The sequence below is a fragment of the Zingiber officinale genome, chromosome 7A (genome assembly GCF_018446385.1).
Source record: "Zingiber officinale cultivar Zhangliang chromosome 7A, Zo_v1.1, whole genome shotgun sequence".
NCBI classification, from domain to species: Eukaryota; Viridiplantae; Streptophyta; class Magnoliopsida; order Zingiberales; family Zingiberaceae; genus Zingiber; species Zingiber officinale.
This window is the reverse complement of record NC_055998.1, coordinates 31,175,836-31,189,196: the sequence shown is the minus strand read 5'-3', so window position 1 is coordinate 31,189,196 and position 13,361 is coordinate 31,175,836. Positions and strand designations below refer to the sequence as shown.

The following is a 13,361-nucleotide window of genomic DNA, read 5'->3' as shown; positions in this document are numbered from 1 at the left end:
TAAAACAAAAAAAAATCAGCTGCCGCACCAGTGTTCCGCCTGTATATCTAACAGAATTATATTAAACTAAATGATACTAAACTAATTGCATAATTTTGAACTTGTATTAGTCATATAATATTACAAAGCCACCAGCACTAGCGTTAAAAGGGTTAATGCTAATAAAGAATCAGCCACCATCCCAAGCACTAGCCCAGTTCTCAATATCAATTTCAATGTTATGAACAAACAACCACTTAAAAGCTCACCAACCTTGCTAAACTTGCCCATTAGATTATTACCTCAGCTAAACATCAAACAAGACTAATCATGATCAAACTCCTCAGGAACCATCTCCACCCAACCCATGCCCTCAAAACAGACCAACCAACTCAAGCAGATTACCCTCATTCCTAACCAAACTCTCATGCAGCCAAATCCTAGCAAATAATGTTGATATCAGAGAGTGACATGTATCCAGCTCCTGATTTTCCTGATCATCAGGTTCTGATAGGTAGAGACCATTAGAACCCCTCAATCAACCATATCATTATTGAGAGAAAAAATTTATAGCCAAGCCTCAGAAAGCTACACAGGGCATTGGGAACGAGACAATACAATCTATTGCATCAAAAAAAAACTAATATGAAAAATAATAGCATGGAAAAATGAGACCAACGAACTATTGTTCTTAATAATTCAGAGTATTGCAAACAAAATAAAAGATAACAAAGATACTGGCAGTTCAATAGCCTAGATTACACAACCATCAAACTCTGAACACCACATTAAAAATGACAAAGCAATTCTTAAACAGATACGGAAATGATTGAAGAGTTCACAAACTACAGTCCTATGTGACTTACCGGACAGCATCATCAAGTTGCATGTGAATTCGTTGCAGGTGCACCACCAGGGGCAGAAGGGGCAGCAGCAGAAGTATCATAGGTCCCTTGAGTTGCATTGTCACTAGAGTATGCAGGAGGCTGTGAGTTACCACCACTCGCGTAAGAATTACTGTATGGTGGCTGCTGTTGATTGCCATAACCTGATTGGCCATGTGGCGCTACATTATAAGATTGCTGTTGACTATAAGCGGATTGAGAGACTGGAGATTGACCATAACCTGGTTGCACAGGAGTGGATTGCATATAACCAGCTGGAGCGGAAGTAGCTTGGCCTTGCCCATAAAGAGACTGAGAAGGTGGTGTCTGGGCCGGAGGAGGCTGTCCATAACTAGGGGGTGCTGCTTGACCATATCCAGTAGGGGCAGTGGGTTGGCTCCCATATCCCTGCTGTGATGTGGGTGAAATGCCATATCCTGATGGAGCTGTTGCTTGTGAAGGATAGCCAGCAGTATTGTTATTTGGTGGTTGACTCAATGGAGGCTGTTGAGCAGGAGGTGCTTGAGTAGATCCACCTGGAGCACCATAAGCATTAGCAGATCCATCTTGAGACGGAGCAGCAACTGTGCCATAGCTAAGAGTAGAGCTATAGCCCTGCTGATCATAACCACCTTGAGGGTTGGGTGTAGTCTGAGGATAACCAGGTTGCAATGCAGGGGCATTATACCCACTAGAATATCCATCTTGGACATAACTTTGTTGCCCAACAGATGTCTGAGGGTAAGCAGCATCGCCATAGGACGTCTGATTGCTGTAATTAGGAAGTGGCTGTCCATAGTTGTAGCCTGCACTACCAGTAGTGGATCCCCCAAGAGACGGTTGCTGCTGTTGAGATTGTTGATTATAGTAATCGTATCCAGTAGCTGGTGCAGTTTGCTGAGAAGTTTGATTAGGTGTTTGGTCCCATCCAGGAGGATAGCCTCCATAAGATGGGTGGGGCAAATTATACGGAGGCGGTGGCCCAGGATAAGCTCCAGGTGGCATGTAACCATAACCAGGTTGCTGTGTGGGTGGTGCACCAGGCGGAACCCAACTTGTTGTAGGACGAGGTGCCTGGTAACCCTGCTGAGAATACCCTCCAGCCATAGCTGGATTTCTGGCACGATTCTGCATGTATATTTATTTCATGTGAACTTGTGCATGCTTTTTTTTTTTTTGTGCAATCATATAGTGAAGAAAAAGCAGTTGATGCAAAATTTACTAAAGAATAGTAAAAGGCAGCAAATATAGCAAAGATCAGAACAATAGGCCAACAGAAGCATTCATTTGAAAAGGAAGAACACCACCAACTTACCACGAGAAGAGACAGTCTGATTGAATGTCCACATATGCTCTCCTCATGAGACCTAATGGACTAGCAAAATAGTCCAGAAATCCAGACAAATAGTCCAAACAAAGCAATTTAAAAGGCCCTATGTAACAAGAGATTCTAAGTGATAATAGACGTAATATCCTTGTGATCTCATTTTTCTCAGTCAATTAACCCTCTGTTTGGGAGGAGGTGAGTAAAGGGGAGGGAAAGGTAAACATGGGTAAAAAAAATTTTTACACTTGTTTGGGAGAGAGTGAGTCATGAAGGAGAAGGGGAGAGAAGGGTAAAGCTTCCCCTTGCATGCTCGGAAATCAGCGAAATTCCTTACACCCCAAATTGGGGTGTAAGGAAGGGTAAGGAAAAATTATCCCAATTTTATCCTTATTTATATTTTCACATGCAGATTTATTAAAAAAATAAGAGGATATTTTTGTAAATTTGTATATTTAACCTTCATTTCCATCCCTTTGAACTTTCCCTCCCTTCCAAACAAGGACAAGATAAATATATTAATTTCCCTCCCTTCCCCTCCCTTCCCCTTCCATCCCCTTCCATTAATGAACCTTACCTCACCCCATCCAAACAGAGGGTAAAGGTGTTGTGAGAAAATTTTGACACATTCACCACTGTACTGTTTATCATAACTAATGAGAAACACAACAACAGATGTTAGTATTTAGAAAGGAAAAAAATTGATAACCAAGGGTCTCAAAACTCATTCCAAGGGAAGTGGCCTGAAATTGAAAGAGTTCAGGAAAATATGAAGGATAAGCAAAGGCCATTGCCAATGAGCAGCAAAACCTATAAAAATGCAAAAATAAAGTTTGTCCAAAATTATTGAAACTTCATTAATGCAAGGGAAAGATATCTCAATTCACTCCAATATGCACCATCACTTATAAAAGGAAAGAAAATGCCCTGTCGCTCTTGAGGACTGATTAATATTTAATATAAACTTCAGGAAATGATATAGAAGAGCAAAACAAGTATATATCAGTATAATATGTCCAGTAACGATTTAGGTGCAGGATTGACCTAATATTCAATTAATCATAAGGAATAAGGCCAATGCCATACCAGTTTCAAGCCAACCTACACCCTCGCCAAACATTGGAGCACCAACGCAAGTTAATCCTACAATTAAAATAGTTCTCCAAGAAGCAAAGCTTAATTCAAGACATGTGAGAGCTCATTCTTTCGCACAATGACCAATTCAATCTCCAGCTAAAAAAATCTAGGATATTTAAGCTGAATTGATCTAACTAATCATCATATATGAATATCTTGGAACCATACTAGAAAAGAGGGGTAAATCCAACAGCAATATAACTCAAATAACTATAGAGATTCAGCAATTAACAGATATAAAAAGAGATGAAGACTGCCAATCAGTACTCCTGCAGAATCACAATCTCAGAAATATGTGCACTCTGATATAAATAAATCAGGAGAACTGATAAACTGGACAATCTAAACAAGAATAATCATTTAAATGAAATAATAAATTTCAAGTTTGAAGTAAATATAATTACAAAAATAACTGTCATATAAATAAATGAAATAAGCTCAATACTGTGCACTCCCAACATGGAAAATGAGGCAATAAATAGTGTAAATATATAATGAATATTTATTTTCAATGAGAATTTTCTTTGCCTTAATTAGTTTGATGAAAATAAATTGTATGAAAATAAATTGTAAGAATACTAAAGCATCGACACTGAGAAACGTCCTAGTAAGATTTTACATTGTCATATAAGAGGATAGCAAACAACATACATTTAGCTTACAGGAAACATATAAGTTCAATGATAGATATCATGTATAGATTTTTTTTTTTTTTGACAATGGGCACTAGAACATAATCCCTACTCTTCCATTCGTGTGGATATATAATAAAAGACTGAATGTAGGGCAATCACAAGAGACATCGGTATTAAGATTTACCCAAAAAGACCATATTGTCTTCTGGTTTCAATAATAAAATGTATAATTATATCAAAGTAGTCTTAGAAGATAATAACAAACACAAGAATGTTGGACAACAAATCACTTCATAGTTTCTTTGCAATTTCCATAATGAAACTACAACAACAGAAAATGATCTTGTAAGGTCAACATCTCACACTTGGCAACAAACATTAACAAAACTAAATCAACTACACTTTACAATACAATGAATCTAAGATGTGGAAAAAAATCAAGCAAAAGCATAATGTACTACTGTGTTAGCGCTGGCTATAACAGGGGAAAGGTCTTGAGAAGAGTAAAAGGAACATTCAAATTATTTGTTTGCAGCATATGCTAATTAAATCCCACTGGAATACAGCATGGTACTCTTAGAACCTATACACCAGATTACTTTGTTTGCAGAATACACCAATGTCATGCATCATATTAGAAATACAGAAGAAACCACAAATATGGTTCACAAGAAACAAAAATCAGCAACAGTTTTAGACTAGAGAAATTAGCTGCGAAAAATAAGAGAAATGTCCAATCAAAGCTGTAAGATATGTTGTAGTAAGCAACAAATGATGAACACAGTCCCTTGCCAGATATTTTGCAAATTAATAATGAAATTCTATCATGAATAAAAATAGAAACAAAAGCAACAGCACAAATAATAAAAAATACAAAAGATGCATGGAATAGGAATACAGTCAGAATGGCTTGATTAATTTAAGGATTCAAAAGTTAACCCTAAACCTAAAGGTTATATAGATCTCAAAATTAGGTGCTAGCTCTTGCTAAATATATTTAAACAGAGAAATCCATAACATATGATAAAGCAAAAACACATTTAGATAAAAGCTTACAATAATTTATTGTCCTAAAAAATTCTAACCATCTAATGTTTTCTAATATAAAAACTTAAGGATAATCAATACCTCACTAATAACCTCATTGACCAACTGTTTTGCTATTTCAATCTGCTCCTGTGTGCCATCAATATACACTGTTCTTTCAGTAGATATATCACCAGGAGGCAAGTGAAGAGGTATCACCTACAAACAAATACTCTAAAGTCAGCATATTTTATATCAAAGATGCAAAAACACTGTAACTTGATTAAATTTATAATGTGTACCAATCTACAAACAGTTACTAGATCAAGTTCAGGTTTCTATACCAAGAAAACAGTACAAGTCATTTTGTACAGAGAAAAAAGACATTAGTGAGGCTATTACAGATCATTACTCAAAAGGCTACAGCAAACCCTCAAAGAAACCTTGAGGAGATGCCGGCTGACCTAACATAAAATGTTCAGAACAAAGACCTAAGTTGGTGTGCCATTAACTGGTCATGCCACATGGTACCTATAATCCTTATAGCTTGGCCAAACACAAGCCCATAAATAAGAAGGATCAAACTTGTGAGCCAAAACATGATAGGATTATAAGGTGAAAATACCCACTTGATCAATTTAACATATACTTTCTATCATGTCCCATGATCTAACAGGATTCATTTAAGAAATTATGAAAATATACAACATTTGGTGTCAGACATTGAAAGCCTATAAAAAATTAAGTGCCATAGCAGTGGGAGAAGCCAAATATCCAGTTTATTTGGTCCAAATACAAGCCAATCAACTGTTGGCTTATGTCACTTGCAATGAAGTTGAAAAGGCAATTTTTTTTTACCATATTCATATTTGGTAAACTCACTCATTTTACACAGTTCTGCGAATTTGAGTGGGCAATATATGTGATTTAGATGAACAAAAGTTAGTTTCTATGTAAACATTTTTAATAATTTCAAGTGGACAGACTTCAACAATGTTAGTAATTAGAATTCCTGATACTTCTGCTTACACTAATTTTTAACAAACAATACAATAACAAAGCCAAAAACAAAATAAAGCAAAAGAGAAAATGGCAAAGAAAAATTGGCAAAGAAAATAATACAAGAAGATAAAGCCCTGGGAAAACAAGGGAGGTCGAAGAAACAAAAAAATGAAGCCTGAACCCAGAAAACAGAGGAAAAACAAACACACATTTATGAACAGGGCTCATATCAAGTGTATTTAGGTTATAAATCTGTCATTGTGAGGGAAACCCAATAATCTCCTGGAGTAGAGAGGAATATATCCTCATGAGAAAAAGAAGATACCAAGCTAAGAAACTAGCACCTTCTTCCCTCCATCTGACACCACAGGATCAAGGGGCCTCCCAAAGCCCACTCAAGCCTCTCTCTTTCTAATCACAGCCCTGAATAATATGTAAAGCAAACACAAGACCAAGATTCTAAAAACAAGAATAATATGTAAAGCAAGCATTTTAGAAAATCATTGATTTAACCTGACAGAATTTCCTAAAAAAGACAAACTAATGGTTAAAAAGAAATAATCTTTGTTGATGGATCCATGTCACAAGAAGAAAAACAAATTCTTTAATTAGCTAGAAATGAATCAAGTATCATCAAATGCACTAACATGTAAATGCTGGAAAAAATATATTAATTAGTGAAACTACAAACCTGTATACGTGCACCAGACCTTGCTTGCATGCTTTTAATTGTCTCGCCACCTTTACCAATCACCATACCAACCTGAAATAAGAATCCAATTTAGACTCCTGTGCAGGATAGAGCATAGTTCATTATCACAATATATTAAGTGACAGACACCTTGTTGTTTGGAACCTTCATTTGAAATTGTTCTGCACCAGGCTGAACACTACCCAATTTCCTAGAAGCAATCGTAGCTGAAGCCCCAGTATCAGCCTAGAGAAGAAATTTTACACAAAATAATGGATAACATAAAAAATAAAAAATGTATCATCTGGTGGGTAATGACCCTATGAATCTTTTTACCTGTATAGAATATAAAATATTACCTCAGCAAGAACATCATTAATTAACTGCTCAGCTCTGCTAATCTGTTCAGATGTACCCACAATTTCTACTGACCTAGTCAGTGAGTTGGGATCAGCATCCATATCTCTCGTTACTTGAATCTTTGCCCCTGATTGAAGCTGAAGGTATTTTATAGTCTCTCCACTTTTCCCAATGATTACACCAACCTGTGACATCGCATGATAATAAATGGCGTATGTCAATAACATGCTTCATTAGTTAAACAAATATATTGCATGGCCAGACAATTAGAATACAGGAAATCATACCCTTCCATTTGGAATCTCAATCTTTTTACTTGAACCCTGATAGCCATAAGAGGGTAATGGGTGGGAAGTGAAGCTGGTTTGAGAAGGTAGTTTTTGGCTAATAGGCTTCAATATATTGTCTGCCAATTTCAGAAATGCAATAACCAATTTATCGAGATGATCATTAACCAAAAAAAAAGATACTAATCAAAGAAGCTTCACTAGATACAGGACCAACACATGGTGAAAGTTGCACGAATATGATAACATAATAACCACTGAAGAAATTATTAAATGACTACAGTTCAAACACATTTATCAAATATCATAAGGAATTTCAAAGAATGGTAACAAAAATCTATTTATTTTATGTGGAACTTGGTTCACAAAATGAATTAGTAAGAAATAGAATAATGAGTCTTAGGAGATAATACAGCAAAGGAATAGAATAGCCATGTGCATTCCTCTGTTTGGTTGATTGAATAAAATCATTGAGAATGACTATTACTTATACGGCAACTCAAATGATGGTAGCACAGATCTATTGCTTTTCCATAAATTTGATCCAAAGAATGAATTGGTGAGAAACAGAATAGTTATTATTAGGAAATAGAATAGTAAAGAATAGAACAAACATGTGTGTTCCTTTGTTGGGTTAATAGGACAATGACATATCAGAATAAGTATTAATGGGTTTGCTACAAGGAATAGCTAAGAAAGATTGGAGGGAATAACAATTCTGATAAAAAATAGGTGCTCCAAGTTCATTTTGTAACTGAACACATAAATAGTTATTCCATCAGAATTCACAAGGAATGGAATAACTATTCTTGCAATCCAAAATCAATTTAGTGACCATGGGTCAAATCATATGCTGGAGCATGGCACCGCAAACAATTTAGATCTAATTAACTAGATAAACAAACACAATCTGGCCAAAAAGTTGCAAAAGCATAACTACTTGTAATATATAGTTTTATGTTCTAGAACCTAACAACACGGTAAACAAGTGTTATGGGACTTCATTTTGATTTTTGAGAACAAAAGAAATAATTCATTTTGGTGAGCATAAGAAAGTCTAGCTGAGTAATTATGGAGAATTTGTTGATATTGAAAGCCCTCCTTCCAATTTCAGGTAGCTAAATGATAACACTCAAGCAATATTTTCAAGAGTATTCCAATTGGCATTTCCAACAGTCATTGAAAATGGACAAAAGCCCAATAGACAAAAAAAATTACTGAAGATAACTGAAATTAATCTTTACTGAGTTTCTAGATAAGAAATTAATTGTCAGGGCGTGCAAAGGATTAAGTTCTTGGGTGAGCACCATTCAGCCACTAGCATTCAGTTCTGATATGGAATTGGTTGGGTAACCCCTCTTTTTCCATCTGAGAGTCACCTTTTGCAATGAAAAGTAGTTGAACCAAGAGAGAAGGGAATGATCCGCAACAGGCAGAGGTATGGCAGTGGAGCAACATCTTAACAAATCAGGGTGTTGCAGTGAGAGACAACAAGAGAAAAAATAAATTTTATTCTGCTTTGAACATTGATGCTTTTCCAGGTGAAAAAAAATTGTTTAAAGATAGAAGCAACAACTCCACTGTGTCCTACTTTCATACAATAATGCTCCTCACAATTTATGCTCTCATTTAGCCTCGTCACCGCGCTAATGGTACTTCACAACGACAAAACTAATTGATGTCCGGTTAACAGCCGCACCAGGATTCCAAAAGCACCAAGACAGTTGACGATCAAAAAGTTAGCAGTTTAATCATCTAAACAATGCAAGAATGTTTAACTATGGCCACAACCATATCTATACAGAAAAGAAAAACTTAAATCAGACAAAAGATACAGATGACGAATCGACAACGTAGCGTCCGCGTCCAAAAGATAGGAAACAAGAACAGTCGCACGACTTACCACCGATGGCAGATCCGAAACTGGTATCCTTCGAATCGCCCGTTCCTCCTCCATTCTCGACCCTAGGGCGTTTGGCCTCAGCATCACTGAATAACCTCGCAGCGATCTCCTGGGCACGCTGCTTGGCGAGCTGGATCCCATCAAGGGGCGGAGGGACGCTGTTGTAAGATTGTTGGGCGGGAGCAGCGCCTCCGGAACAGCCGTCAGGAGACGACGAGGCGATAGGCGCCGAGAAGCCTGACGGTCTCCTCGCGGGAGGCGAAGGGACGCCGCCATCTCCCGGCTCCTCGAACTTTCTCTTGTTATCGAGTCGCGAAGAGTAGTGGAGGTCTTCCGCCATGACCGCAGATGTTGGCGGACGCGACGGCGGCAGGTAACGCGAACAAGAGGCGACTTGGGGACGAACCTTGGAAACCCTAATCGGAGGGCTGCCACGGGTGCATTTATTAAGCCGCAGCGAACGAGCGAGCGAACCAGTCCAAGGCTAACTCCGTGTGGCCGGGGGACCCACGAGCGAACCGGACGGTTCATGATTTTTATTTGGTTAACCGATTAAGATAATACGACCAAAGGAGGGGAAAAAAACTTAATTACTTGAGCAAGTCCTCTGTTTTCACTTGCTCACCAGCTCCCTGGCAATGCCATCGGCATTAATGACCACTGCCCAAGCAAACAAAAACAGAAACAAAAATAAAATAGAAATTTGCATATTTGCAGAGGCCGCAACACTTCCGCTGCTCCCTTAATTCCCAATTTATTAGCTTTTCTATGCAAGCATATGAAGCCAAACTTTAGAAAGATCAACAGGTTGTTGGATTGGAGGAACACTGACAAAGATAGACGCTGTTTCCCATGCCTCCCAGGTCCCCTCACATATTTCCTCTGTTTTCTTGTCCGCTCGCGACACGGATTGATAATTAAGATAAAAGTTTTATCACATGAGTGAAGTCACGAGGTTAAAATTTAGGATATCTGTACATACCTCTCCTCATACCTTGTCATCTGTAATAATAATTAGTAATCATCTTTTCATATTTTTTCATTTGTATTAATAATTAATAATCATTCATGATTTATCTATTCCCTATTTATCTAGGGACAAACTAACAGGGACACTGCGACATGTTTTCTCTGCTTTCACTTCCACCTTCCTACTTCAACATTGCAAAAAAAACACAAAATGGTTTCTATTAAGTGAACAATAGGAAGTATTTTGCAAATACAGTTATGGAATGGTGTAACACAGAATTTTGATTGAACTTAAGGGTGCGCGGTCATGGCGACGGCGGCGAGCTTCTGGAGGTTGAGCTTGACGACGATGTCGGTGAACATCTTGGTGTCCTCCTAAGTGTTGCCGTCGAGGATGTCGACGACGTAGGACTCGAGGACGACGGAGTAGGACTTGGTGTCGCTGGCATCGGCGAAGAACTCGGTGACGGAGGTGACGGAGCGGTAGTTCTTCTGTCGGTGCTCGCCGCCAGTGACGCGGAAGCTGAGGATGTGGCGGTCGTCGTCGAGGATATCGAGGCGCTCGACGCTGGTGGAGCCGGGGAGACCGGAGACAACGGTGGCCTCGCGGATGCTAGCCGGAGACGAGGCGGCAGCTCTTCACGAAGTTCTTGTAACGCTGCGGACTGGCGAAGCAGCGGACCACCGGCCACACCGCCTGTAACGGAGCCTCGATACGCTACGTGATCAAGGAGGTGCACGTGCCCGGCGCGCGAGGGAACGTGTGGTGCGCGCGGATAAGAGGCTCCAGCGCCGCCCACTCCGCCGCGACGAGTCCCTGCGGGGCTGCTGGCGGCTGGTGGAGATGAGGCGGAGGCGGCGGCTCCGTGTCAATGCTGCTTTCTATTTCTTAGCAGTTAGCAGGGTTAAAAAGAATGGGAAAATTTTCAATCTCACCCTCCGTGTTTTTATTAACAAAAGATGAAAATATCGGCCAATATTAATGTCACTAGACGTTACACCGAACTAATTAGAAAAACAATAGAAAAAACAATGCAACGATTAACTTCTCTAATAAACATAAATAAATAAGTAATACGTTTTATTTCTTTAGATTTTGCCCAATTAATAAATGAGTGTTAAATATCACTATTTCTTATAAAAAAAATGAGTTCTAGTTATTTTGATTGAAAAAAAATATTGAACAATATAACATCTGATCTTGTCCGATAGTCGAGGTGACAGAAGCTAAGATGTGGTGTTCTGATTGATCATCTGTTGACTTCTCGTGACCCTGCAACTACAATTGCGTCAGTGTCGAGCTAGGAAAAAGGTCCCAGCGATGATCCTCCGACGTTCAAGTCAGTCACCGATAGTGTGTGTGGAAGCAGAGCAAAGTGGCGAACAGTAGCAGCAACAGTATATTATCGTATACCTCCGCTGAAGCTTGGACCGCCCCTTTATATAGGGCTCCTGTAGCGTGCGTGCATGCTTCCCAAGGCGTGTACGTTTTTCGAAGCTTTTCCTGAAAAAATGTATCAGTAAAATGTCCCTGACACAATAACTTAACGAACCGAGCATATATCTGAAGTGACAGTGGAAGCTTTTGTCATACGATCTTCTGTCTGAACCGGCCGTCGACCATGCTGCCTGTCAGTGGCGCATGCTCCCAAAAAGATAATATCCAGCTAGCGGTGTCTTTTACTGTGCTGAGCGGGATAGCCGCTCGAAGGATAACCGCTCGGCTCGAGTTTTTACTTTCTGCTCGAATGAGTATATTATCTAACCGAGTGGGAAGGTCGCTCGACCTGCGCTCCCGCTGTCTTGATCCATGAGTCATTATCTGGACGAGCGGGAAAGCCACTCGACCACCCTTCTGTTTCTGTATAGCTCGATCATAAATCCGCTCCATTCTTATAACTCTATATAAGGCTGAGCGGGGAAGCTGCTCGCGCGTGCCCTTGCAGATATCTAACAGTCTTTCTAAGCGTTGGGAACTCGAAACCTCGCCGAACTGTTATGATGTCGGATCGGGTCTTCATTATCCCGATCGACTGAGCGTGCTCCCCGATCGGCCAGTGGTATAGGAGTGTTTGACCATCTTGACTCTGACCTCCACCATGGCAGCGGGGTTGGGCCTCCCCTCTTATCACCGCATCACACAAGTCTCCCCTTCAAGTCTAGTCGAAGGAGGCTGTAGTCCGACTGACTGGACCAGTGTGTGTCGGTTTCCTCCCGATTGGCCTTCATCATTGTATGGACTTCGGTCAGGATGTACCTGATCCTCGCCGATCAGCCTTCTTAAGGTAGTCGCTCGGTCAAGCATGCTCCTTTGATTCGGTCGGGAAAGCAAAGGTTTACACTCAGAAGACTTCTTCCTCCGTCTACCCTAGGCGAACGCAGATGGGAATGATGTCTCCCTAATTTCTCGAGAAGCGTGCAAATCCTTTTTCATTAAGGCCGAGCGAGTTCCCATGCCGATCTTAATTGCCGACCAGTGATAGCATACCACATGTCACACCCGCAGTCACCGTACGCCTGATGTGACAGGTATTAATGGTGGCGTATGGCAGTTTGAATTCAACGGTCGGATCGTCTCCTAGGTTTTCACGACCCATATCGGACGGCTACGGTTGGCCGAGCCCGGGGTATATGAGCTCGCTGCCTCGCTGTCTTCTCCACCTTTGCTGTCGCATTCCCGACTCTCGTGCTCTCTGGTGATCTCTTGTTCTCCTCCTCCGGCGACCTTCTGCGCGTCTCCTTCGATCATTTCTCTTCCGACAATCTACATCTTCGTAAGCTTCCTTCCTCACTTGCCTTCGATCTCTGGCTTCTTCCTGTTCTTGGTGCCCTTCCAGTGGTCTTTTCGCTTTCGGTCGCGTTTTCCTCCGTCGTTTTTGCTTCTTTACAATGGTCGGCTCTTCTCAGCCGTTATCCCCCCCCCCCCCCCCTCGTAAACTCTGATACACCACCATGGAGACCAAGTTTGATTCGGGCGACGCTGAGTCTCAAGAACATTTTTGAGATTCCCCCTGATCATGAGATCATTTTAGCTTCCGCATCCAATCGGCCAAATGCTCCGTCGACCGACACCATATGTCTGTTCAGGGACCAATTTGTGGTCGGTTTCCGCTTCCCTATCCATCCCTTCATCATTTAAGTCTGTAATTATTTTCGTGTTCCCC

At 40.2% G+C, this 13,361-nt stretch overlaps 1 protein-coding gene and 1 pseudogene across 2 annotated transcripts; both read right to left on the bottom strand.

The window, feature by feature from the left end:
• Positions 1 to 648: 648 nt before the first annotated feature.
• LOC122001275 (far upstream element-binding protein 2-like) lies at positions 649 to 9,662 on the bottom strand. Of its 2 annotated transcripts, XM_042555935.1 has the most exons (8): positions 9,229 to 9,662; positions 7,326 to 7,444; positions 7,038 to 7,223; positions 6,829 to 6,924; positions 6,679 to 6,750; positions 5,088 to 5,204; positions 1,106 to 1,991; positions 649 to 1,027 (listed from the first exon to the last, which is right to left on the bottom strand). In XM_042555935.1, exons 1-8 carry the CDS (start codon positions 9,566 to 9,568, stop codon positions 858 to 860), a joined length of 1,986 nt encoding a protein of 661 aa, XP_042411869.1. In that variant the 5' UTR covers positions 9,569 to 9,662; the 3' UTR covers positions 649 to 857. The 2 variants fall into 2 exon arrangements, with proteins under 2 accessions (XP_042411869.1, XP_042411868.1); XM_042555934.1 differs by having other exon boundaries at positions 649 to 1,991.
• Positions 9,663 to 10,360: 698 nt separating this feature from the next.
• LOC121999327 lies at positions 10,361 to 12,088 on the bottom strand (annotated as a pseudogene).
• Positions 12,089 to 13,361: the final 1,273 nt, after the last annotated feature.